The sequence below is a fragment of the Mastigoproctus giganteus genome, chromosome 4, assembly GCF_048544385.1.
Source record: "Mastigoproctus giganteus isolate SK-2022 chromosome 4, ASM4854438v1, whole genome shotgun sequence".
NCBI lineage: Eukaryota > Metazoa > Arthropoda > Arachnida > Uropygi > Thelyphonidae > Mastigoproctus > Mastigoproctus giganteus.
The window spans coordinates 1031126-1058186 of NC_143578.1; the positions used below are offsets into that span (position 1 = coordinate 1031126).

Consider the following 27061-nt stretch of genomic DNA (forward strand, 5'->3'; position numbering starts at 1 on the left):
AACTTCAAACCCACAGAACGAACTTTTCATCTTTCCTCGTTTATTCATTCAACTGCCGTTTCTGGAACAACCTTCCTTCATACGTATTTCCTGAAAATTACAGTCTACAGAAGTTCAAGTCCAATGTCAACAAATGTCTTCTTCCGTCTTCTCAACCTCCAGTCGTAGCAGGGTACTAAGTACCACAGGTTCTAACCTCCAACCCAAGAAGGGTACTAAATACTACAGGTTTTAATACCTCTCGTGTGTGGGGTTTACATAAAAAAAAAAAAAAAAAAAAAAAAAATACGCTTCGACATTGAATATTAGACCGGGAGAAAAACGTTGTGGTCCTCGCGTGAGAACGACCAACTCTGCCACGGAGTGAAAATAGCCCACAAAACGTTCCGCACATCATCGACAGGATTCGAAGGGATGTTTTCTACCCAGTGTTGGGAGGATACTGAATATAAACGCTGCGCTACCTGGAGGACTTTGTTCAGGTATTACCATTCAGCAAGATTATGTGAGCTAAACGAGTGGGTAAAAATTATGTTCTTTGCACCTGTTTATATTCAGTCTGGTGTGTTGTTGTTGTCGCATTTGGAATGCATTAATGAATGAACTATTGTCCCTCGTCGGGGATCCTACAAGGATCGAATGGCTGGTGAGTTCTCTCGTGTACAAGATGAAAGTACGGATTCGCATCTGAAAAGACCAATACTCACCTGATTTTCGATGATACCCGGAATATCATCGCAGCTCCATCGATCCTCTGAATACCATTCAGTGGAGTAGTTTACCAGTCGGTACCTGCGAAAAATAAACGCTCCAGTCATCAAACAGGAAATGGGAACGAAGCTGCACCCTATTGCAGAGTGAATGCCCATCAAATTACAAAGAGAAGCCTAAAGTACATTGGTCACGCGCTGCAGAGAAGCGCAACATTATTATGGATCTAACTAGGTAATGCTTACTTGAGTCTCATGGAGTCAACCAACATCAGTAGCACCGTCCCTTCTAGACCTCCGGTCACTCGCCTTTCTCCTCTGTCGTCCACCACAGTTTCGAAATATCCTTTCCACTGCAACGAGACAAACTCCATCAGCGCCATTCTTCTAATAATTCTAAATGTTATTGAGTTTAATGAAATACGTGCATCCATCCTATTTGTCGGGTTTCGTAGTATTAGCGGGTCTCGATCACATAAGTTGTCTATGCAACGTGTCTAGTATAAAGTTTCGAGACAACAGGATTGCCAAAATATTTTTTAAACAATCCCGAAAAATAACATCGAACACTATCAGAACCTGCGGTGCACTGCACATGTTTGAGCTGCAAAGAGAAACAAAAAGAGAGTTATCACCGTCATCAAAGTTTCTAACTTGGAATTAGGTTGGTTACTGCGTGGGTTGATTCGCCATCTGGTTGCTCCAGAAAAGTAACCCGATTGCGAATACCGTTTTAAAGTGGGGAATACGATGAAACCTTCAACATCGCTTTCACTCTCAAGGAGGATCAAAAGGGAAAATCATGGAAGAAATTCTTTTAAGAACTTTCTGATTCGGTCGATGAATTGGCCCATCGATCTGAAGATGAGTCGCAAAGTGCCGACCTACAACAGCGGTGTGCGCAGTATTTTGGTTCCTCTTTATGCTTTGGTTCTGTGCACAACGAAGAACTTCCAGGTGGAAAAGGAAATGAAGATAATCCGAAATAGTTCGCTACAAACTTTGTAGCTAATAGAATGAATATGCGTCCATCTTGTTTTCAGCAGCCCTGGATTATTTCTTGTTCTCGTCGACGTACACTATTTTACAGCATACATCAAGGGCCCGAAAATCTCGGCCCCTTCGTTTTATCACTTGAAAGAGGAAAAACAAAACAAGCGACCAAAATGAGGTGGTTACGCAACAATTCGCCAAGTTAACCAAGAGTGTCCCGGACAGATTGGACTCTTAGGGATCGTACCCGAGAGAGTGCAAATGACTTTTACAAATAAAAGAAAGAACAGAACAGATCCGATCACGTTGAAGGTGTCATTATCAATAAAGTACGTTTCCACGAGAGGCCTTGGTTATTCTAGGACGTCCCCTTAATTTTAAACAGCGCATGTGATATACGAGAAAGGAAATCTTTAAGCATTACGAACTGCACAGCAAGGATCCTCAGCAGTTTACAGCTGAGGATCCTTACTCTGTAGGATCTTAAGAATGTTCACTCGGATAAAAGAAAGCTGTTTAAGGCGGAAATGTGCGGGCCTGCCCCTCCTACATTTTATTGCGATTACAGAAAACTGTTCTTCACAAATTAATTACGAATCCGTTATTAATAAATAAATAAAATTTGGAATCTTACTTCGCAGCTGGCCACATGCAGGGTGGTTCCATCTATGTCAGTGCAGCCGCAGAAGAGCGACGATTCCAACGTCTGGAAGCTGCGGAGGGTGAACATTTGCGTCTTGACCTCCGCAGAATTCGACGGGAAAACGGGTCTGCGGCACAGAAGTACGTCGTACGCGATGTCGTCTTCTCTCCTCCCGCTGGGCTGCGTCCATCCGACACCCTTGAAAGAAAAAGAAAGCGGAATCTTCTCTCAGTTCAACATTTCGTTTAATTCGATTAAGTTCCTACAGCTGGTTGAAAACAAGCGAAAGTGATCTTTCGTGTCCCTAAAAGAAAGCAAAACACATTCTTATTGAGCTCTTGCCACGTAGCGAAAATATTCGCTTCACTCCCCTACTCGCGTGAAAGCGGCAAAGTTTCCCATCGGATAAAAACGAACTCAGCGGGTTCAACACCCTTCCACACGTGCAAGTTTCGCTGCGACTTAAAAATGTCATTAACTTTATCGCATTTAACAACAGCACCTTCTTCGTGTCACGAACCCAGGTTCTACCAAGAGACAGACTGCCATTTTCCAACGCGTCCTCTACGGAGTAGAAATTTGTGGTACTGCGACCAAAACCACGCTTTGGTGTTGCTGGAACGGTTGGCGCTGAAGATGGAAGAGACTCCTAACTTTCGCTGTAAAAATGCTCACCGGAAAGATAGGTGTTAGACGTCTGTAGTTTAGCTCCTGCTTTATAATAATTTATAAGTGCTTTTTAAATAGAACAAACCTTCAGAAAATGTTCAAGTCTCTATATCTCAAGATACTTCCTCCAAGCTTCCAGCCAAAACTCATCAAACACAGAATGTAACTACTGCAGAAAAATCTCAGTTACTCAAACAAAAGTATAAATCACAATTATTCCCACAAAAGACAGAATTTTTCTTTCTAGACTTGGACCCGCCACTAAATCTGAAGATCTTATCAACTTAATTAAAGAAGAATACGGTTTCGGAGTAGATGTCCTTTCTCTGAAGACACGGTGTCCCACCTACTCATCTTTTATAATAACATGCCTTCCATCACAAACAGAAAAAGTGCTGAATCTAAGATCCCTTTTATCAGGGGGCTCTAGTAAAACGCTTCACGGACAGACCATCAAGGGAGTCCAAAATCTCTTCTCCACAGGCATAGCCATCAGATACCCTGCTATCTACACATACTACGTTCTCCTCTCGTCATAGAATCCCCAGATCCCAACTGTTCAGTGTTTACCTTCAGAATTGCAGGAGTATAATTAGCAACCTAAACCACTTCAGAGCAATCCAAGGCTCACATATTTACGAGATTTACCTGCTCACTGAAACCTGGCTCTCCATAGATATTGATGATCAGGAGATTATAGATGGACAATATACAATCCATAGAAAGGACAGAGGATCTCGTGGAGGCGGAGTAGCTATTATACATTCTAAGCATATACTCTGTGAAACTGCATCAAATTTCACAAATATTGAATCAGTATACTGCCTTCTTCATATTGGCAAGTTAAAGGTTTTAATAGTATTGCTTTATTTTCCACCTCCCTTAACTAATATCGACCTCCAGTACTTAGAAAGCTCGCTGGAATCTATCTTCCCACTAATTCAATCTGCTGACATAGCAATGGTTTTGGGTGACTTTAGGATCTTCTTCTCCATCACTGCAGACTAGGGCTCTCTTTAATATGCTTCACAGCTATGGTCTTGAACAAATTTGCAACTTTCCAACCAGAGAAAATGCCTACCTCGACCTAATATTTTCCACTACTCACATAGATGTTCACAATGACAACCCTATATTTCACTCGGATCATTCGCCTATTACCTTTGACATCACAGTGACTTCTCATAAATTCAAATGCAGCTCCCGTTCTCCACGATTCAATTTCAGAAAGGCTGACTGGCCTCTGCTCAACCTAGCTCTAAGAAACGTAGACAAGCAGCTCGCTGACGCTATGGATGACATCGATGTGCTCACCAGCAACCTGATTAACTGTGTCCATTCAGTTATATCTGACATTGTTCCTCAAGCCCATCTTACCACACGCTCTACCTACCCACATTGGTATAACAGCGAATTAATACATAAAATTAAATCCAAAGAATTCTACAGAAACAAGTATACGCAATCAGGTGACAGTCAATACTACGAAATATTCCGCCAACTCCGCAAAGAAGTGAAAACGCTCATATTAAACTCTTACAATATGTATTCAGAGTCAGTTCAGGATAGTCTGCTTACTCACAGAGATATCAAACCATTCTGGAATTTCATGAAGCATAAGAATATAACCAGTAGAAAGTTACAACTCCATAACGCAAATGGAATTCACTTATCTGACGAATTCAGTATTGCTCAAGGGTTTGCCAAACACTTTTCTAGAATTCAAACAAATGATACATTGAGTCCTGCCTCATTTCCTGACTTCACACCTGTTAAAGATGATATCCTCATTAATCTCTTTATCACTGATGAAGATTTAAATTCGGCATTAAAAAGCATGAGAAATGACTATACTTGAGGCCCAGATGACATTCCAGGCTTATTTTGGAAAATGACTGTCACTACATTAAAACCCCTCATACTGCGGATCTTCAACTTGTCTCTCAGGCTGGGGAAGTATCCTAAGCACTTTAAGCAGGCCAATATAGTTCCTATTTTCAAAAAAGGTGATAAAAATGACGTATCTGATTACAGACCCATAACCTTGCAAAACAGCCTGGCTAAACTCTTCGACACAGCAGTACACAAACATCTCTTCGAATTCTTCAGGCCTTTCATCGATCAGAATCAACATGGTTTCTGCAGTGGCAAGTCAGTAGTCACAAATTTACTTCCTTTCTGGCAATACACCTCGGAAGCTCTTGATAATCACCTACAAGTTGATGCAGTCTACACAGACATATCCAAGGCATTTGATAAAGTCCCGCACGAACAGCTTCTGGAAAAACTTAAGCTATATGGTATCCGTGACCCTTTGCTCTCATGGCTACGCAGCTATATTACGCATCGTTCCTTGAGCGTTATCATCGATCAAGTGAACTCAGACTGTTTTATACCACTTAGCGGAGTACCACAACACTCTCCTTTAGGTCCTCTTCTCTTCATTTTTTTCGTAAATGATCTTCCTTCTTTCATCTACACCTCCAATGTTCAAGTTGCTCTCTATGCAGATGATCTTAAGATCTATCTTTACTGTACAATAAAGATTTCTTCCTTCCTAAATCTACTCAGCAGTGAAGGAGATTACCGATTCTCAACAGCTTCAATGTGCTCTCAATAAATTCTCTCTGTGGCTATCTCTGAATGGCTTGTCTGCTAACCCCTCGAAGTGCAAAGTAATCACTTTCTCATCTTGCAGATCTCCACAACTAATGAATACGGAGTATAGTATTAACTCTGTGATCATCGAAAGGTGTGACCAAGTTAACGACTTACGGATTCTCTTTTCCAGCAGTGCTAAATTCGATGTCCTTAAAATCACCAGCAAAGCATTCAAAACACTGGGATTCATCAAACGGAACACATACAAGTTCAAAAACTACAGATATGCGGTTATCCTCTATAAAACTATTGTTCTGCCAATCCTTGAATTCAGTTCACCCATCTGGAATCCTCACACAAAGACTTTAACTAACAAAATTGAAGCAGTCCAAAAAAACTTTATCCGTTACCTTACGTACCGCAATCCTCTATTCTATCACTCAGTGTATATGAATCATCTGATATCCTGAGTAAAATAAACTTCAATGCTCCCTGTAGACAAGTCAGGATCCTTACACCGTTTCGCCTTGACTCTGCCAACACGGACTTTATGAAGTTCAGTCCACTGAACAGAATCAGCAAATAACTCTCTCATTGACTTCTTTGACAACTCCCAATCACTGATGAACTCCATCCACAAGTTTGCCTCTTCACTTAAACTGCAAAGTGACTAGCTCACATCTAATTATTGTAGCTTTTTATTTGTTATATTATTTTTCTATTCTCTAACTAATTAAATTATTACTTGTTTTACCGGTAACTTAACTTAATACAATCCTCTTTTGTACATATGCTTTTATTGTTTGAATCTATATCAATGTTTATCGTCCTGTAGGATTTCACATTATTGTTATTATGTTTATTGATCTGATCTCAGATACACTGTTAATGGTTACCTGTTGTGTATCTTGTTATTAATAAAATAAAATAAAAAATAAAATAAAATAAATGAAATTTTTGTAAAGTGGTGCACTGACATGTTCCTTAGATGAATATTGGGCAGCTTGGATGGTTTTTATGAAGTCTTCGTAAAGATAAGTACTGTTTATTTCAGCTTTAAGTTTACAGTGCGCAACGTTATGGCTTTTAAGCCTTTGCTAAGCGTAGCTACATACAGAAACGCTGGTTGACTTTTGAAAGTAGTGCTTTCTTTGTCATAAAACCGTTTGTGACCTTGGCATTGTCCCTGCTTTGGGTCAAGTCCTGTAGCCCTCAAGCAATTTTTCCGTTAGCCACACCCACGTCGATCTCACCTGTAGTCCAGCTACTCAGACATTCTAACTCTTCGCTACGGTCAAAATTATCCATCTAATCCTAATCCTGAAGTGCCTACCCATAACAGCTTGCCTTACCTTGTTAACTCCTCAAGGTTTCCCGCAGAAGAAACAAATATAGTAGCATTGTAGGAACAAAAAATACGCAGTCTTGTATTAAAATTAGAAATAGAAATCGTCCGATGTTTAAAAGTAATAATATCTTTGTCAGCAGACTAGATCCCAATACTACCTCCCAGCAGATAGATCAGCTACTATTGCAGCTCGAAATTCCGGGTAGTGCTTTCAAGATAAAAACCAAACATCGAACTTACGCATCCTTCAGAATTGAACTAAAGGATTATGACCTTCAAAAGTATCAAAATCCTGATATCTGGCCGAATTGGTCTACTCGTCATGCCATTTTAAGGAACTGTTCTAGGTTCTGCCAACAACGTCAGTGAGGAGTTAACGTCTAACTCTCAATCTGTTGAGCTGTCTGCGTAGCTAGAGAATACCAGTCCGGGTTCGCGTCATAGTCCATCATTTATCCTTCCTCCTAATGCTTGCGAACATCTATATATATATATATATATATATATATATAATCTTTATTGTATACAAACGTGGTATATACAATAGACCCTTCACAGCAGCAATGCCAGGGGTTTTACATTGGCTGGTGGACAATAATAGCCTTGGGGAGACGGGGCCCACATCGAAGTTCGGGCTCATCCCCCAGTGCCAACAATAAAATAGAATCAATGTCAGATTATTTACAGAATATATGCTTTTGACAGTATTTACAATGAAATAATAAAGATATTCATATTTACATTATGTTATATTAATATTTATATTCATAAAGATATTCTTCACTTTATTTACAACACATTCATAAAGACATCGTGCTTTGAACATTATTTACAATATATTGGGCATTATTATGCTGCCCTTATCAATGTGCACTTTGCCTGGCCAAAGGATCTGTCTTCGGTACCTCCGATCCTTCACAAACCTACAGAGGTCGCCGTTAATTGAAACGATTGTGGGGAGCATCTCCCTGGGGAGAAAGCGGTCACTGAGCGATAGTCTGTTATAGTGAGGTGGGAGCTGACCTCAGTCCGGGTAGAGGGATCCTCCAGCCACACAGTTCCCAGATGCTTGGCTCCGAGACCATTCCGGTTGTCATCTTGACAGTGAGAACAAGGCGTTTTTCAAGTACAAGATTTGGAAGTCGGGCAAAATGAAGTGACGTCGCCATCGCAGTTGTCCTTTGCTGTGGTGGACGACGATGTTTTTGTATGATCCAACGAAGGGCCAGTATTCGGCGGAGTACACGCGCTTGATGTTGGTAGGGGCCGCGGACCCCCAAATTTCCGAGGCATACAGTACGACGGAGTATACTGAGGTGTATATGTACCGACGAGTCACATCCAGATCCCTAACGTGGAGCAGTTGTTGTTTTGTGGTCCAGCGCATTTGACAGAATTTTGCTATGGGCTTGTCAATGTGGGGGTTGAAGCTCAGTTTATAGTCGAAGACAACTCCTAAGTCTGTATGCATCTTGACCACTGGGATGGGAATGCCGTCTAGAGAGGCTTGGCGCTTCAGAGAAAAGACCATTTGGACTGATTTGGCGGGGTTAATGAGGAGGCCAAATTTATGGAGATAGGATCCTAAGTCGTGTAACTTTTCACAGATTTTTTATTGATGTTTGAGAGATGTTCGCCAGGGTTAATCTGAGTATATATTTTAATATCATCGGCATAGCAGAGTATGTCTTCTCTCTGTTGCACAAACGGAATAATAACTGCGGTGAATAATGCTCCGTAGAGAACTCCGCCTTGGAGAACTCCCGCAGTGATCTTTCTCCAGATTGTGCGTTGATCCGCTTTAAGAAGAATGGTTCTGTCAGAGAGCAGGGCTGTGATAAACCACAACATGTCACCTTTTACGTAGAAGTAGTTTTCTAGGAGGTGAACAAGTGAGGGGATACTGATGGAGTCGAAGGCAGCTTCCAGGTCGATGTAGATGACAGAAAGCTCTGCTTTAGCTTCTAGTGCACTGAGAATGGTGTTGGTTAACGATGTTAAATTGGTGACTGTGGATCTACCTGGAATGGCATAGTGAATCTGTGGGGGTTTGTGAGGCATGATTTGATTGATGATGGTGGAAAGTAATGTCTTCTCCATGAGCTTCAAGAGGCTGGAAGAATGAGAGATTGGCATCCTTCTAACACCTATGTTAATCTCAAAATTTTTCTTCAGAATGTAAGAAGCGTAAAAAATAAACTGTCTACGCTTGCAGCACTTTTGGTTGAAGAAACTCATGATATAATTTGTTTAGTTGAAACATGGATGCAGGAGCCTCTTCAGGATGTTTTTCTACTGCCGAAAAATCTAAACTACACTCCATACATGACATCTGGGATTAATCTGGGATTATTTTAAAATCCAACATTAAAGTTATGAACACCTACAACACCTGTTCGTACAATTTTGAAGGAATTTCTCTTCTGATCCAAGTTAAAGGTTCACTACTTCAAATATATAATATTTATATTCAGCCTGGACCTACTGATGATATTATCAACGAAGTATTAAGCTGGATGATCACTGTTCATAAGTCTCAATCTAACAACATAATTATAATGGGCGACTTTAATCTCCCCTGCCCAAATATAATTCAAAAATGAAATTGCTGTCCGACTCCTTATTAGTTCTAGGAGCTAAAAGTATCAACGTCCCTGTTACAAGAGGTAATCAAGCGCTTGATCTAGTTTACTCCAATCTTCAACTTCAAGAAAAGCCTAGCAGCAACATTACATTTAGATCGGATCACAAAAGTATAGAATTGTAAGCAACAATCTGCTGTAGAAATCCTTGTCCCCCTCTAGAATGCACTAAAAGAATATCATCAATTAAATTCCTTCAGAAAGAAAAGTTTTTGCAGCTCTTAAAATACTATCCATGGGATTCTCTTAAAAATATACCTATTCAGGGCGCCACGTTTCTACTAATAAAATGGTTAAATCAATTAAAACAGAGTCGGAATCCAAACTTGTAAGACTTTCTTCTCAATCCAAACCGTGGTTCAAATCTCATCTAAAACCATACTTTAAAAGAAACAAAAATGCCACAGGTCCACAGTGGAAGAGAAGTACAGCACTTCATCAACATACATAAAGTATAAAAAGAGCAGAGCACTGTTTCAGCTCAAACAAATTCAGGCCTACAAAAATCATCAATCGTTCAGGCTCAAGCATAATAAAAGAGCACTTTCTTCAAAAACAAGAGCTACCTCGCAGCATGACCGGACTTTGGAATGGATAAAATTCAATATGGAAACATGCAATTTTGACATCTGCAATGAAGATATGCAAAACAAATTTAAAGAATTCAATTCTTATAAACACGCAAATAGCGTTCAATATGAAATGCCTCCTAATCAAGCCCTGCTAATCAACCAACTTGTAAACAAGAATACAGTTCAGAAAATCACTAACCAATTACGAATTGATAGTAGTGAAGGCCCTGACGGCATCCCTAGTTTTATCATTAAAATGTTCAGTGCATCCATCATTGATTCTTTAGTTCATATTATTTCCAGTTGCATCTCCCAGCCATTCCTTCCAAGATTATGGAAGACTTTTAGAATTACCCTCATTCCAAAACAGGCTAGTAATAATAACCATGTAAGCTATCGTCCAATTGCTGTATCGTCAATAATCGCTAAAATTATTGATAAGATCACGCTGCCATATCTTCGGGATGCGATCTTCGCTAATGCACCTGTCAACATGCATTTTGGTCCTACAGGGCGCTCTACGACAACAAGCTTTGCTGACACCATTGTGCGCATCCAAACTGAGTTTCAAGATAAAGCACAATGCGATGTCTTTTACTAGACATCAAAGGTGCTTTCGACAACATTGATCACAAGAAAGCCATTGAAATACTGAAAAATCATTTCCACATTGACAAAATGGTTTACATCCTATCTTCAGTACAGCCTAAATCATAGAAATCTCATCTTCCCCACTAATATTGATAATATTCTCGTCACAACCACAACAGGCATTCCTCAAGGAGGTGTTCTCTCCAGTGTTATATTTTCAGCATCTCTACAACCACTTCTACAAGAAAATCCAAATCTGCTGGCTTATGCCGATGATTTAAAGTTGTTTATTATTTCCAAATCCTGTGATGACATTTCCAAGGTTAGCCACGATGCGAATTTACAGATGTACATTACTTCATCAAGTATCTGAAGAATCTCAATCTGACTATAAATACAAAAAAAGCTGCTCAAATAACTTATTCCTTACAGAAACAACCAAACCACATAGAAATTAAAATTGCAAATGTTTCAATTCCCAACGTATATGTTCACAAAGCCCTAGGAATTGTTTTTGACAAAAGTCTTTCATTTTATTCTCACTATGTTGCCAAAATAATTCAAAAATCAAAATGGCTCATCAAGCAAGAAACAGCGGCGATTCAAGATAGAAAAACAGTCAAAAACCATGTTCAGAGATGCATTTTTCCCATTCTGTCTTATGCCTCCGAAATCTGGTCTGATGCTCCTCAATTTACCATCAAGAAATTCATTGCCTTAAAGTATTGGGTTGTTAGATGGCTGAACAATAAACTTCGTTTTCCCCGGACACTCGATTCCATCCAACGGACAATACTCCTCTCTATTACATGGGCCTGCTGCACTGTGCGTACGCATGCTCTGCAGGTTCTGGCGGGAGCACTCCCCCTTGATCTCGAGGTGGTGTGTTGTGCCATGGTGCAGCATCTCGCAAAAGGGCTTCCCTGCATCTTCCTGGGCCACTCCATTGACCCTACAGGAAACCTAAAAAGAGAAAAAACAAAACTCGCCACCCACCTACAGCAGGTCTGGCAGGATAGGTGGTCAGAATCCACAAAAGGGGAAATAACGGGGAAATTTCTGCCTGATGTCGGAAGATTATACCCAAAAGCACCATCATGGTTTCACCCTGTACTGTACACTACGTATCTTTTAACAGGTCATGGGGCCCTGAATGCCAAACTAAACAGTTTTAAATTAGTAAACGATCCTCGCTGTGTCTGTGGGGAAGTGGAGACATGGTCTCACATAATGTACAACTGTGAAAAATATGAGGATCTCCGCTGCCTCCTGATGACAAAGCTGACTTACTTCCCTCGCGACAGAGAATCAAACCTGTTGGACTCGCAAGAGGAGTACCAGGAGTTGACAAAATTCGCCCAGGGACTGTACACTCGAAGGAGGACACTTATTGCTATCTACAGGGATCAAGAACAGGCACCACGACTAAACTAACCATTCTTGGACTGATACAAGACCTTCCTTTGGGACTGTATAGAATTTTTTTTTTTTTTTTTTTTTTTAAGCCACGCTCCCTTGCGTGGCCCTTTGCTTCCACTCCCCGGGCGGGAGGGGAGGTGACTTCTGGTCTCCTCCTCCCCTCGCCGCCCCTCTCTTCCCTCTGGTGGGGCATGGGCCTGTTCCACTGATTTGGGGGTCATCTTCTCTATGGACCCCCAAATCAGTGGAACAGGCCCATCTTCAGTCTCCCCACCCCTCTCTCTCTCTTTTAATTATAATTACTAGTGTCTGAACCATTGTTAAATTGCATGAGCCCTACACCCAAAAACTTAACAACATTCATTTGCATAAATAGTACTTCTTATGGCTGACCCATAACTATAACTTTTTTATATTTTTATTTTTTTTTTATTATTATTTTTTATTTATTATTTTTTTTAAGGTCTTTGCCACTGAAATCTCAGGAAATTAGGTGGCAGGACCTGCCAGAGTAAATAACTATAATACTGGTGTACCTGGTCTGCCTCCACGAGGCACAGTGTGGACAACGTTGGGTCCCATTAGGGGCCCAGCGGCTAAATGACCAGAGGAACAACGGTACACGACACTAAACATGTACAAAATCCATACACTTTTAAACCTCTGGCATTAACAGTGTTCTGTTTCACACCCACAATGTATAGCACGCGGAGATGGATGAAACCCCTGGTGCCGTTTGACACTAAACACACTCTACACTCTACACACACCACTCTACAATATCCAGGCAACAGCTTTATAAAAACTTAAAAACAAGGCCTCTGCTACAGATGATCAACGAGTCTGGAGTCATGCTTCTTGCAAAGTTAATTACTTCTGCATCCAGTTCACCAAACCTAGTCAACATAGCTCCCACCAACAGGGAAAACTCAAGAAAGCAACAACAATTCAAATGCAAACTCTCCAGACTAAAACAAATGGACAGGATGTTCCCCAATGCATCCCTTCACCTCATAAATGATCACAACATTGATTGTAAGAGGTTGCTCAACTCTGAAGCCTACAGGAGTCTCATTTCCAAATTATGAGAAATACAAACAGCTGCTGCCTGCAACCCAGTAACTACATCCAAGATCCAAATATGATGGTCTGCAATATATATTTTTGATCGTTATAATTCATATTCGTTGTTAATGTATATATAGAATATCCTATGTATTTATATATATATATATATATATATATATATATTTGTCTTCTTTGTACTGAATTTATGCCCCTGGCCTAGTGCTGTGATGGGCTTGCTATAGTTGCAATAAATGAAAAAATTATTTATTTATCTGCGCCTCCATCATCTAGAATGTGGTCCGATGGAGAATTCCCCCTCGCGCGCTAAGAGCATTACCTCAGCTTGCTCAACTCGTGGAAGACTGCTCCTGTCTGAGAGATTTGTGACCACTGAAATGTTAAGAAGGACGTGGATGTGAACGAGTTCGCCCGTGACAAGCGGTACAGAAGAAGGATCGTATTGCGAGCACGTGATCTGCTCCCTCCCCAGTAGTGTACAGTGGAAAAGTGTCGTGCCACTGTACGTGTGAACGCCGCATCCTCTTATCTAGATGGATGGAGAACTGACTCACGTGGTATCTGATCACGGATTTTTATTTTATTGCTGTTTCGTTATTATATATTGCGTTACTCAATGTCGCTATTTTCCAAATTTACATCCACGTGAGACCCCATGCAGCATGCCGCGATGGGTATGTTGTAAGGCATCTTAAGTACATTATACATTAATTATTGTTTCAACTGCGTCGCTCACTAATCTACATGAAAATGTGGGAATCCCACGGTGACAAATCCCACTCAGCCCATCTCCTGAAGGGACACCCCACTCGGGTTAGCAACGTGTGGAAGGGAGTTATCGTAAAGTTAGGTGGTTCCTTCTCTCAACGGTATCGATCGCTTGCGCGTGATGACCAAAGTGAGATTAAAAGCAGCGGGGAAAGGAGGGGGGAAACAGGTCGGGTGAAAGCGGCCCGAGGAACCATGGTCTAGTTTCTTCTGAAGGAAAACACAGTTCTAATAATAATGGTGGGTGTTCTAAGGTTTTGCCTGCAGTCGAAATCCTGCCTATTGCTTCTGTCTGGGCCTTTTGGCTGAGATCAAAGTGTGGTCAAAGTCAAAATCTTTCCAAATCTTGCCAAGAGGTATGAGGTATATTGGGGGTCTAGCGGCTCTTGGGATTTCTCCCATCTCCGCGAATGTTCAATGTATCGGTAACAGTACCCTATCAAAGCCAGAGATTTAGAAGTGTGCGGGTCATGAGTAGTGTTATATTTATTTTTTTATTACTTTAGGGTTGCCCGTAATTAAATACATTAACCCGTATTTGTGTCTGTAAATTGCGTATGTCTATGGTCGATTTGCCTGTTTTGCTGGACGAAAAAACCCCAGTTAATGGGGAGAAAAACCTTGCTATATACGCCTGAGACCGACTAACTCAGCCACGGAGTGAAAAAAGCCCATTAAAGTTCCTCGAGTCATCGACGGGATTCGAACCCAGGCCTTTTCCACCAGGTGTGGGGAGGACGGTGACGATACCACTGTGCTACCCGCGCAGACTGAGTAGTATTATATGTTGTGCCCATTGTTTATCCGGCTTATTGGCCGCCAGGCCCCTAATGGGACCCGACGTTGCCCATTTCTCGCCACGTGGAGGCTAGCCGGGTGTTACCATTGAGTCAATTGTACTCTGGCAGGTCCTGCCACTTACTTTCCTGGGATTTTAGTGGCTAGGACCTAAAATAAATTTAGAACGACCGCGGTTTTTGATTTTAGTTCGCTTACATTAAAACGCTAATATGGGGTTTGATGCTGAAGGCCTGTTTCTGAAGTGCCTAAAAGGTTGGGCGAAATTTTTTGGTGTATTTTAAATTTGGACGTGTAGGGCTATACACTGTGCAAGAGAAAGTGCTGGGAGGGGAGAGTGAAGGCTGGGGGGGTGAAATAGGAAGAAGAGGGTCGATAGGGTAGGTGACCCCCAATTATTCAGTGAGGCATGCCTATGCCCCACCACAGAGAAGGAATGATGTGGCAGAGTAGGGAGGAGACAGCAAGCCGTCACCTCCCCCCCTGCCGGGTGTGGGAGTAAAAGAATTGCACTGCACAAGAGAGTGCAGAGCCTTGAGCCAATATGGCTCCGTCAAGGCAGCAACTTGGTGTTTCTCTATCCTCATCGGTCTTCTCTGTCATCGGTAGCCTTTAGTATCCGGATTTGTCCTCAGCTATGAACACTGGTCAGGTCCGTTGTTAGTCTGTTAGCAATGGCTGTGGTTCTCTTCATCATGGGAGGATCCGCATCTCCATGGGGTTATTCTTGCGATCGCTGGTTTTAGATGATTAGTAGTGAGCAGGTTTCTGAGGGAGATTCTCCTTGAGTCCTATTCACGCGTGTTCTGTGTCTATTTTTATTTATTTATTTATTTTTATCTTCTTCTGTAGATGGCTATCAGTATTTTACGCCTACCAAATAGTTTTGGGGCATATTCCTTTAGCTCCCTGTATTCCTCTAGTGAGTCCAATAGATGTGATTCCAAGTTCTTGGGGAGGTAGTGTATTGCGGTGGTCAGTCTGCACCTGAGGTCCTCACAAATATTTACAGCCTCATGAGGCTGTAATTATTTGTGTTTATGTAAATATGGCGAAACTCCCATTTGTGTGTGTGTTTAAGCAGAAGGTATGCTTCAATTTTTATGATATTATGTTCTTACCAGTTTACGGTAGTAAAAGCCTTTGCGAGTAATCAATAACTCAATTATTCTATATTCCAGATAATTATAAATCAGATATTATGTATTTCATGTATTTTATAACTGTAACATATTTGTATGTTTTGTAAGATAGTTGTATATGTATGATCACCCTCTAGCCTGTGGCTGTAACTGGGTGTTCTCCTAAGAGAAATAAACTGATGATAATAAGAATAATAATAATAATAATAATAATGAGTACAATCGTACATAATGTGCTCCCAGCACTCAAGCTCCCCACAGGCACAGCTCGGATCCACCTCAATCCCCAGCGCTGTCAGCTTGGCTTTAAAGGCCCCGTGTCTTGTCAATAAATAGGTGGTGTATAAGCCAGGTTGAAAGCAAGTTAGGAGACTGGGGTACATCCTGTCGACGTTCGGAATGAATTTCCTGGTGATATTTCCCTTATTTGAGTTGGCCCAGCACTCCTACCAAACTTGCATCAGGTGTTTTTGCAGCCTTGTCTTTTCATTTTTTTGTGGTGCATTAACGTCCACAGTATAGTCATGGTATGTACAAGGTATTCCTTTCTCTATGTGGTAGTTCATTCCCCTGCGCGTGATCTCTAAGTGAAGGGGGAGAGCCCCGGCCAAGACCTGCAGTGCGTGGGTACTGGTTGTCAACAAGCACTGTAACTGTCAGTAGGATGGTTCTTTGCGTTGCATCAAGGATGCGTCGGTTTACTACAGTTGCTGCTTTGGGAAACCATATTGCTGAGGCGTAAGTGATGATCGGCAGAAAAGTTGTTTTATAAAACAATGACAGGGTGCGTTGGTTTAACCCCGAGTCCCGCCTGGCGATCCTAGCCACCAATCCAGAATATCTTTTAATTTTGGCTCTGATATAAGTTAGATGGTGTTTAAAGGTAAGATTTCCATCCAGTATAACCCCTAAATATTTTAACTGGGTCACTAATTTTATTCTGGTAGGTCCCACCTTTATTTGTGGCGGTCTACGTATATCAAGCTTGTCTTTGAGCAGGATGGAGGACGTCTTTGTTGTTGATAATGTCAGGCAGTGGGTTCTGGTCCATTTTTGCAATATCAGCATTGCCTGATTGGCCTTTTCCTCTAACTGGGCCCTGCTATCTGCAGCAATGGTGAGGACCAAATCATCAGCAAAGGCCTGGGAGCGCACATCACCGAGGTGCATATCCAAGAACCCGTCGAGAACCATGCTCCACAGTAGTGGCCCCAGAACAGAACCCTGGGGACAGCCCCTGCGGATATCACGATACACTCTACCATAAGGTGCTTCTACGATGATGCGTCTCTCGGAGAGATATGACTTAATTATGGAGTATAAGTTGATCGGCACTTGTGCTTGCCTTAGTCTTGCCAGTACGCTCGGCCACCAAATGGTGTCGAACGCCCCAGCGAAGTCAACGGAGATGACTAGTAGATATTTATTATTGCAGTTTGCTGCTAATTCAGATAGGGTACGCAAGGCCTCCACAGTAGACGAACCCTGCTTGAATTCGTATTGCGATGTCTCTGTGAGTTTCGCTGTCTGGTAATGTTGATTTATCCTTGTGCAGAGTAGTCTTTCTAGCAGTTTGCTTGCAACCGGCAGTAGGACTATTGGCCGATAGGAGTTTGGCAGATGGGGTGGTTTGTTCGAATTTTTGGGGATTAATTTTACCTTTGCTGTCTTCCATTTTTTGGGGAAGATGCCCTTAGCCAAGCAGCTGTTATATAGGTGTGAAAGGAGGTCTGGAACGATCTCCACAGTCTTCTTAATAATTTCGGATTCTAAACAGTCCAGGCCTGGACATTTATTGTTTCTTATCTGGTTGCCATTTGTTGTAGTTCATCCCGTGTGAAGGGTGGCTCCTGAGTATCTGTTGAGAGTAGCTTCATTATCTTGACAGACGATAAGTTGCTCTGGCAGTGTTGGCTCTATTGGTTCCGGGAAGACGGCATCCAATATATTGCTTATAGATTGTTGCCACGTGGTGGTATAATCACCTTGTGGTGTCTGGTGGTTGAAATGACTTTCCCCCTGGGAAGTTTATTCGTGACTATCTTGTACACCACTCCCCAGGGTTTGGTGTTCCCTGTTGTGCTAACAAAAGCCTCCCAGGCCTTGCGTTTGCTCTTAACGATCGCATTTGTGTAGCTGTTTCTGGCTTCTCTATATCTTAACTCTGGCAAAGCTACTAACGGAGAGAGAGAATAGATTCGCCGAAAGTGGGAAACGTGATCACTCGCCCCCGGATGATACGACCGAGAATAAAGAGGGAAGAACCAAGTCTCAAGTACCAACTGACTCAATTGGACTCTCTGTGGAGATTTTCCCTCCCAGCAAATACTGTGAATTATTTTAATAATTCAAATATAGATGCAGAGAAACTATGTACAGACAAAATGTATAGGACAGAAATCTTTGGTAATGTGTATCGGAAAGTATAAATATAATAAGACTAATTTAATAATTTATACAGGGTGTTTCAGTTAAACGTTTCAGAACTTCTAAGGGGGTAGGGTACATCCTGACAACTCGAAATCATATAGCAATGTGGGGTCGGAAATGCTTTCCTGAAGCGGTGTTGTACACAGAAGCACCATAAAAAGAAAAGAGACCGTTTCAAGTGAGAAATCGTTTTAATAATACATGAAAAGAAGCAAAAGGTACATGGATTAAAGTAAGTGTTCGAAGTTTCTTCCACGGGCTACAATGCACGCCTCACATCTCCGACGCATGGACATCCGAACATTCTGGAATACTCCAGGCGAATTTCTTCGGCAGCTACTGCGATTCTTGCAACCAGCTCCTCAGCATTGTCAACAGGGGTGTCATAACTAGCGATTTCATATGACCGTGAAAATTCCTTCACAAGGGAAGGAATTTTCAACACGCATAACGACCATATCTGGGCGGTCGAGAACCCGCATGCAATACGACGTCGTCGTGCAGCACAGATTCGATTTTCGGTCAATGTATGGGCCGGTATTATGGGAGATCACCTCATCGGACCTTACCTGTTACCGTGTCGTCTCTAACCGGACCTATCTACTTGATCTTTCTGCAGCAAGTATTGCCACAACTTTTGAGAGATGAACAGATTTCTGCTGCATGGACGCAACAGACAATGTGGTTCCAACACGATGGAGCCCCTGCCCATTATAGCGGAGATGTTCGTAACTACCTGGATGTCACATTTGGTCAACAGTGGATCGGACGTGGTGGTCCCGTGCGTTGATAGGTCGGGTGCCTGCTCGGTCACCCGACCTATCATGTCTTGATTTTTATTTCTGGGGTCATATGAAATCGCTAGTTTATGACACCCCTGTTGACAATGCTGAGGAGCTGGTTGCAAGAATCGCAGTAGCTGCCGAAGAAATTCGCCTGGAGTATTCCAGAATGTTCGGATGTCCATGCGTCGGAGATGTGAGGCGTGCATTGTAGCCCGTGGAAGAAACTTCGAACACTTACTTTAATCCATGTACCTTTTGCTTCTTTTCATGTATTATTAAAACGATTTCTCACTTGAAACGGTCTCTTTTCTTTTTATGGTGCTTCTGTGTACAACACCGCTTCAGGAAAGCATTTCCGACCCCACATTGCTATATGATTTCGAGTTGTCAGGATGTACCCTACCCCTCTTAGAAGTTCTGAAACGTTTAACTGAAACACCCTTTATAATAATATTTAGCATTTAACAACCATTTGCAATTAATTAAACCTAACAATTAATTCATTAACCACATATTCTGTGTTTTTTCATCTCCAAATTTTGTGAATAAATTCATGTAAACATGCTTGCAAATACTATAATGTAACCACACGCTCTAGCCACGTGCTGTCTATGGGTGTCTCGGAAGAGAAATAAACAGATAATAATAATAATAATCTTTCCCTTAAAGCTTCAACCTCATGTGCGCCTTGCCCGTTGGAATTGTTTTCTTCTTTTAATTGTTTCCCGTCTGAGCTGTTCAATTTCAGGGTCCACCAGGGGACAGCTCCCCTGATCGGGGTTCTTCTTTTTATTGCTGCATTGCTGACTTCTGTGATTATCTTGGTTACTTTAGTTTGGGTTTTATTGGGTTCCTCGAGCTCATTTGTCTCAGTTAGATCTTGCCAAGGATGATCAAATATCGCTTCGTGCGCACCTTCGAACCAAAAACACTTTCTATTCTGTGTCGTTGCCATGGCCGCACCATATGTGCCGCCATCAGATTTTCACCTTCTTCTCATTTGAAAACGCACCCGGGTGACATCCATTTCTGGACTAACGGTGACGTCATTGCTGCAGTGGATGCATTCCCGAAGGCCCAAGAGAAAACGCTCTTCGTAGCTGGAATGGACGCATCATGGCATCGGTGGCAACAGTTCTTCTCGCCCAAAAGGGGACAACGTTCAAGGGTTTCAGGACTGCTGAAATAAACCATTCGTACCGAGGCCACGAACTTCTCAGACGCCCCTCGTAAGGCTTAGTGCCGGCTCCACACTCGTCACCTTCAAAATGGCCGGGAGTGCACTGAGCACGCACGTACTTATAACCTTAATCGCCTGTCGAGAGCAACAGATGCATGTGACGAACTGCGACACGTGGACCGACCGATGGCAGAGAAGCGAAACACGAGCTGCACAAAATACGGGTCACAATTAAGACGGCCAGTTGACACGCGCCGCAACGTGTCACCACGTGGAATCACCGGAATGACGATGAACGGAACACAGAAGCCCCGAAACGGAAGTGCTCGAAACACGCGACGCCTGTATTCGGACAATCGCAGACTTAACTTCGTTTTACCAATCGGAAATTAATTCGCAGCATATTTGAACTCGCGAGACCCCCGTGGGTCAGATTCCGGCACTGAGATCGCTGCTGTTGTTTGTTCGGCAAACAGCAGTTGCGCGCATCTGGGGTGTTTTGATTGCGAATAGGCGACATGAGTGGAAAGAGCGAGCACTTTCCGTGTGGGTTTCCCGGGTGGGTAGGTGTCACTGCACTCTTTCCACCAAAACGTTGTTGCCCTCAATGATGGTGGTGGGTTTGAAGGCAGTTAAAGAGCTCTTTCTGCTGGTTGAAGTGCTCACACGAAACCGAGTTTTTCTTTTTTCGCTCTCTTTCCCTTTTATTCGGTTCCCTTTTCTAATTTCTTTCTGTCCATTTTTCTGTTGTCTTTTTTTCTTTTTCCAAAAAGGGGTTCCTCTTTTTTTCTTTTAATAGCAACGAAAGGCGCGTACAAAGAATTACTGCCGAGTTTTCCCTGAGAACTGAAATAAGTACGCTGTGATTCCAATGCCAAAAATTACAAAGCATAACTTCACCGCATCTACCCTGTTAAAAGTATTGGAGAAAGCTGTTGGCAAAGTTGTCGAATCAGATACTCACTGGGCAGCCTCAACAAATTCATTATTCAATAACTGCAAGATCTACTATTACTAACCTCCTCACAGTTCAAGCCGCAATACTAAATGCTTTCCAAGCCAGAAAGGAAATTGCAATAATTTATTCCGATATAAAAGCAGCCTTCGACAGTCTGGATGTACATGTCTTACTTAATCTGCTCCAACACGCCTTCCAAATAAAAGGAAATTTGCTGAAGTTCCTACAGGCCCTACTCACTTGTCGGTCCATTTTTTACCGCACAGATAGTCAGATCCTCCAACGCCAACTCCATGCAGGAGTTCCACATGGTGGAGTCTTATCTGGACTCCTTTTTACCGCCATTATGATCCCGTTCTGCAACGGTAGGGATGATGTATGCACTTATGCAGACGATATTAAGATCCTAACACCCATCCAACCGTCCATGAACAATAGGGCATTGTGTGAGCAGATTAATTATAAGCTGCTGAGCTTATTCGTGTACTTAGACAAATTTGGCTTGGCCGCAGAAGACTGTAATTATGGTGTACTCGCTCAACAAATTGCCTACGCTCGTACACCCGAAACTTAATGGCAAACCTATCCCAGTTGTTGAGACGCATAGAGATCTGGGAGTAACTTTTGATACTAAACTTATGTTCAAGTCTCATATTGACCCGATTGTAAAGAAAATGAACTACTTACGTTGGGCAACAAAACAGCACCTCTTGCACGTGAAACAGACTGCAACAACCGCACGATATTTAAGAACCACAGTGTATTCGGCCATTTTGTATGGCGCCGAATTGTGTGCGTTAGCCACCCGTACCCACATTAGGAGAATATATGCGAGTGAATTCTGGCTGCTGAAGTGGACAAACCATAAGCACCACCTCCCTCAACAGTTAAGGACCACGCAGTTCTCTGAACAGCTTAAACTGCAGTGTTTACCAACCAGACATCATCGCCTGGAAAGGACTAATAACTACAAACAAAATGATGACTGGCAGGCACGATATCATCACCATGCCTCTGCCAGCTTTGTGAGTGGCACATCCGCCATCTGCATTGAGAGGTACAAAATCCTTGGGAATGAAGACCAACAGACTGACGATGGGTTTATACCCGCCAGTGCGTTAGAATCAGTTCAGTGCCTAACACGAATAGGAATTGACCTAGTAAGGACCCTCATAGAAGATTCGAAATATAGGAAACAAAGCGCAGTGTGGTTCTCTGAGGCGACTGTTGTTGCCTAGTAGATGTGTGAATTTCTGTCAAGAACTGCTTGTATTTATTTCTACGAGTGTACATCTCGCACAAGTTGATTCAGTGGATGTGATGTTGAGATGAACTTTTGTATTACAGTTGCCAGGACTCTACACAGAAATGTAGTGATGAGTAATGCAGTTTGTATTTCATCTTTTCGTGTATATTTCTATTCACATTTTATGGTAATCCCCTGGCATTTTCTGCCTTGAAGGGAATTTGTCTCTTACCAATGTACACCTAGATTTTAATTTTGGTAGGACAAATAAAGATTTATTTATTTATTCTCTGTGTAAATTCGCGTTTGTTTTTCATCGTTTAATCACTCGCGGGTGACGTAAGTGTTGGTATGGAAACACGTCTGTTGTGGAACACTGATGAACACCTTGTTTACTAAATAAACATCGACACGCAGCTGGACCTTGAGCTTTTGGTTTCCAATTAACACCGCCTTCTTTTCTGTCTGTTCCCCCCACTCTTGTCCCTTCCTCCTCCTTTACCTTCGCCCTTTCCAAGCTAGAAACTATTTCTTCTTTCTCTCTTTTTCCACGCCCTTCAAACTTTTCTCATCGCTCCTTTCGGTATATTCCCTACGAACTCCACCTCTCGTTTCATTCGCATTTAAAATCTAACGGGAAAGAGATAAAGTCCCGCACGAACCACTTCTGGAAAAACTTAAGCAATATGGTATCCGTGACCCTTTGCTCTCATGACTACGCTGCTATGTTACGCATCGTCCCTTCAGCGTTATCAGACCGTTTTATACCACTAAATAAATAAATCTTTATTAAATAGAGTACCTCAAATCCCCCTTAGGTCCCCTTCTCTTCATTGTTTTCGTAAATGATCTCCCTTCGTTCATCCACACCTCCAATGTTCAAGTTGCTCTCTATGCAGATGATCTTAAGATCTACTCAGCAGTGAAGGAGACTACCGATTCTCAACAGCTTCAATGTGCTCTCAATAAATTCTCTCTCTGTGGCTATCTCTGAATGGCTTCTCTGCTAACCCCTCGAAGTGCAAAGTAATCTCTTTCTCATCTTCCAGATCTCCACAACTAATGAATACGGAGTATAGTATTAACTCTGTGATCATCGAAAGGTGTGACCAAGTTGACGACTTGGGGACTGTCTTCTCCAGCACTGCTAAATTGGTTACCTCTCAATGGTTACCTGCGCTGTTAATAAAACAAAAAATAAAAATAAAGAGAGAAGGTCTAAGAATTAAGAAGAGGCTTCTTGAAAACAAGTGGCACCCGGGTCTAATGCGTCAGAGCGCCGCGCGTGTTGTTTTTTTTTTTTCTTTATTAACAAAAAAAAAAAAAAAAACCACAGGCGGCCCCTACCCAGAAACTGGCAAATCCGCTATGTACATACAATTATATAATATAATATATATGATACATATAACGATACAATATATAACGATACATACAATGATATAATCGTGTTAATTACGATGTTATAAGTGTAATGGACATGTAACATGTTCACACAGCAAATCGCATCACCAACTAATCAGAAGTATTAGTTGTGGCACAGGAACCACAAGACAGCAGTCCTTTCCTGTCTTAAGAAGAACGAAAACCGCATCCACTGGAGGTAGGGCTATACCAATGGGTGTTAACTAATCCCCCTGTAGCCACAGCTGCCCAAACTGGGGTACCAGCTTAAAAAAAAAAAAAAACTAGAGGCAGGCGATATCAGTTTTAAGAAATATCGATAGACATTGCAGGTGTTGGGTTGGTTCCTTGTTCTTGATATACTTGAGAAGAGTTGCTTTCTTTTGGTGAAAACAGCAGAGCAGAATTGTTGTAGAGCTGAGAACGATTGAGAATTTTCAATCAGCGCCACTTCATTTCCTTCAGAGAAGTTGCTGACAGCAGCTTGTAGTGTAGATCTGTCATCGTGGTACAGGCTGCAGCGTTACAGAATGTGCGTCCAGGTTTCCTCAGCACCACACAAACAGAGATTGGTGTCAGACAAGCCAAATTGAGATAGTTTGGAGTTGATGGAGCCGTGCCCAGTAAGTATGTACGATGTTGTTAGACTGGGAGAAAACCATTGGCGGACGATCTTGTTGAGAGGGAAGGTAACTGCAGGAACAAAAGAGCGGGTAACTTGACCAGTAATACTGGAACCCCATCGTGATTGCTACACACTGATAAGTTCATTCCAGATTCTCCGTTTCTCGTCTTTGATGTTAGCAGTTAAGTTGCACGAGATGCCGAGAATCTCGCCGGTACCCAGTTCACTCACATCTCTCTCCTTGTCACTCCTCGTCTTTCCGTCCGCCTTTCTCTCCTAATCTTACTTCAAAAATAGTTTAATTCAGAATACAACCGAAACTCCTGCGCCTCCCGTGTATGAACACTTCTAGGGCACTCTATTTTATTGCAGTCGGCCCCTCAAAATTCCACTAAAAAAGACCCCCCTCACCTAAATGCCCATCAGCAACAACATGCCATACGGACAAATGGCGATCCTACTGATCATCCTCCAACATTCCAGCCATCTGATTATCACCTTTGTCTTGCAGAAAGATACAGCATCACCTCAGTTCAAACAAGAGGAAAGCTATTTGTCTCGCTGATTGAACCCAGTATCACACCGAGCGTCATTAAAGAAATGTGCGTAGAGGGGATGGGTATTGACGTGGAAGTACGACAAGTACGAACAAGACATCCAGCATATTCCTCCTTCACTATCTCATGCCCTATCAATTACGAAGCACGATTACTAGACAAAACCATTTGGCCCACTGGCACTCTGGTTAAACGCTTCAGGGAACGTGCTTCGAGGCCCTCAACTAGGGTAGCGCAGTAGCAATTAAGGAATTCCTCATCAGACCCGAAAGAAAATATGGGAGTCTCTCTTTACCTTCAAAATGTGCGCAGCATAGCCAATAAACTTCACACCTTGCAGAACCTTCTATTAAGCTCCGAATATGAATTCAGCTGCCTGACAGAAACCTGGCTTCATAATAATAGACAGCTAGATGCTCTGGCTGAGAATTTTGGCTTTAAATGCGTTACAAGAGGAAGAAAAAACAAAAGAGGAGGAGGAGTAATGATACTCTATAAGAATAATTTCTCTGTAACTAAAAACAAAGATCACACTCGGAAAATTTTAAAGCCGTCTCAGCAACCTTCAGAGAAGGTACAAAGAATGTACAAATTTGTATTCTGTACCTACCACCCAACCATGAGAGCGAAGCCAGAAATGAACTCCTTACTTGGCTCGTTGAAAACTTGAACCCAAATGTAGAATCTATTGTGATGGGAGATTTGAACATGCCTCTTCCTAAGCACAAAGATGCAAAGAACGAATCGGATGATACTATGGAAACCCTCTCGATGGAACAACTTGAAACACCCCTCACTAGAGGCACAAAGCGCCTTGACCTGGTGTACTATATTGCCCTAGACATCACATTAACTGACAGTACGACTCGCTTCTGATCACATCACTCACTCAATCCAAGCCAACCTGAGAAGTCAAGCTTGTAGACAAAAAGAAAACTGGAGGAGGGAAAACAACGCTGATGTTATCTTCTCAACCAAGTATATAAAACCAGACGTAATTTTGAAACGGCTCGTGAATTTCAACTGGCAAAATCTCTTCCAACTCCACGAAGACGATGCCTTAGAAGCAATTTCGGATACCCTTCACTTTATTGCTCTTGAGGGGGCATCAAAACGCTTTAAAATTTCCCATCGAGCAAATTCCTGGTTTAGTCCACAAGTAAAATACGCTTTCAAGAACAAGCAAAAACTCTTCAGAAAATTGAAACAAACTGAACACCCACCTGATTATATTCGATATAAAGAAGCTAGAGCGTGGTTCATTCGATCGAAATGTCAAGCTCACTATGACATGGCGCGATCACATTTAAAGAAAGGAAGCAGGATATATAATAAGAAAAGGCGTACGGATATAATGCCCGAGCACATCTTCTCAGAATGGACCCAAGCCACCTTTGGAACTCCTCTGGCAGAAAATCAAGTTGACAGTGAAGTTAACACAGAGAAAATCCGTGAAGCAATGAGCAAACTGAAGACAGAGGTCTATGCTGAACTGTCTCAAATCAATGTCGTTAGAGATGACATTAAAGCCGCTGTGAATAGCCTCAGGAATAAAGCCACAATTGGGCCTGATAAATTCCCGCTCTTCATGATTAAGATCAGCAGTGTATACATCATAGATCTGCTCCTCCACATTTTCCACAAAATTTAAGTGAAAACCACTTTCCGAAGATATGGAATACATATTTCGTTAAACCTGTTCCCAAAAATAACAATCCTAAATCAGCCAAAAACTACAGGCCTATTGCAATTGGATATTCACTTCAAAAAATATTTGAGAAATCCATTTTAAGTACCATCAACCATCACTTTTTCGGGTATAGACCGGAGTACCTTCATTCAGTGATCCCACAAAGATCTACTACTACCAACCTCATAGAAACTATTTCGAATC

At 42.0% G+C, this 27061-nt stretch overlaps 1 protein-coding gene across 1 annotated transcript in view; it reads right to left on the minus strand.

Moving 5' to 3' along the window:
- LOC150086327 (uncharacterized) overlaps nt 1-27061 on the minus strand; it is an 86257-nt gene that overhangs the window by 17232 nt on the left and 41964 nt on the right. Inside the window, 3 exon segments of the mRNA XM_090371274.1 lie at nt 708-792; nt 957-1063; nt 2338-2544. Coding sequence (XP_090227400.1) covers nt 708-792; nt 957-1063; nt 2338-2544 — 399 coding nt within the window.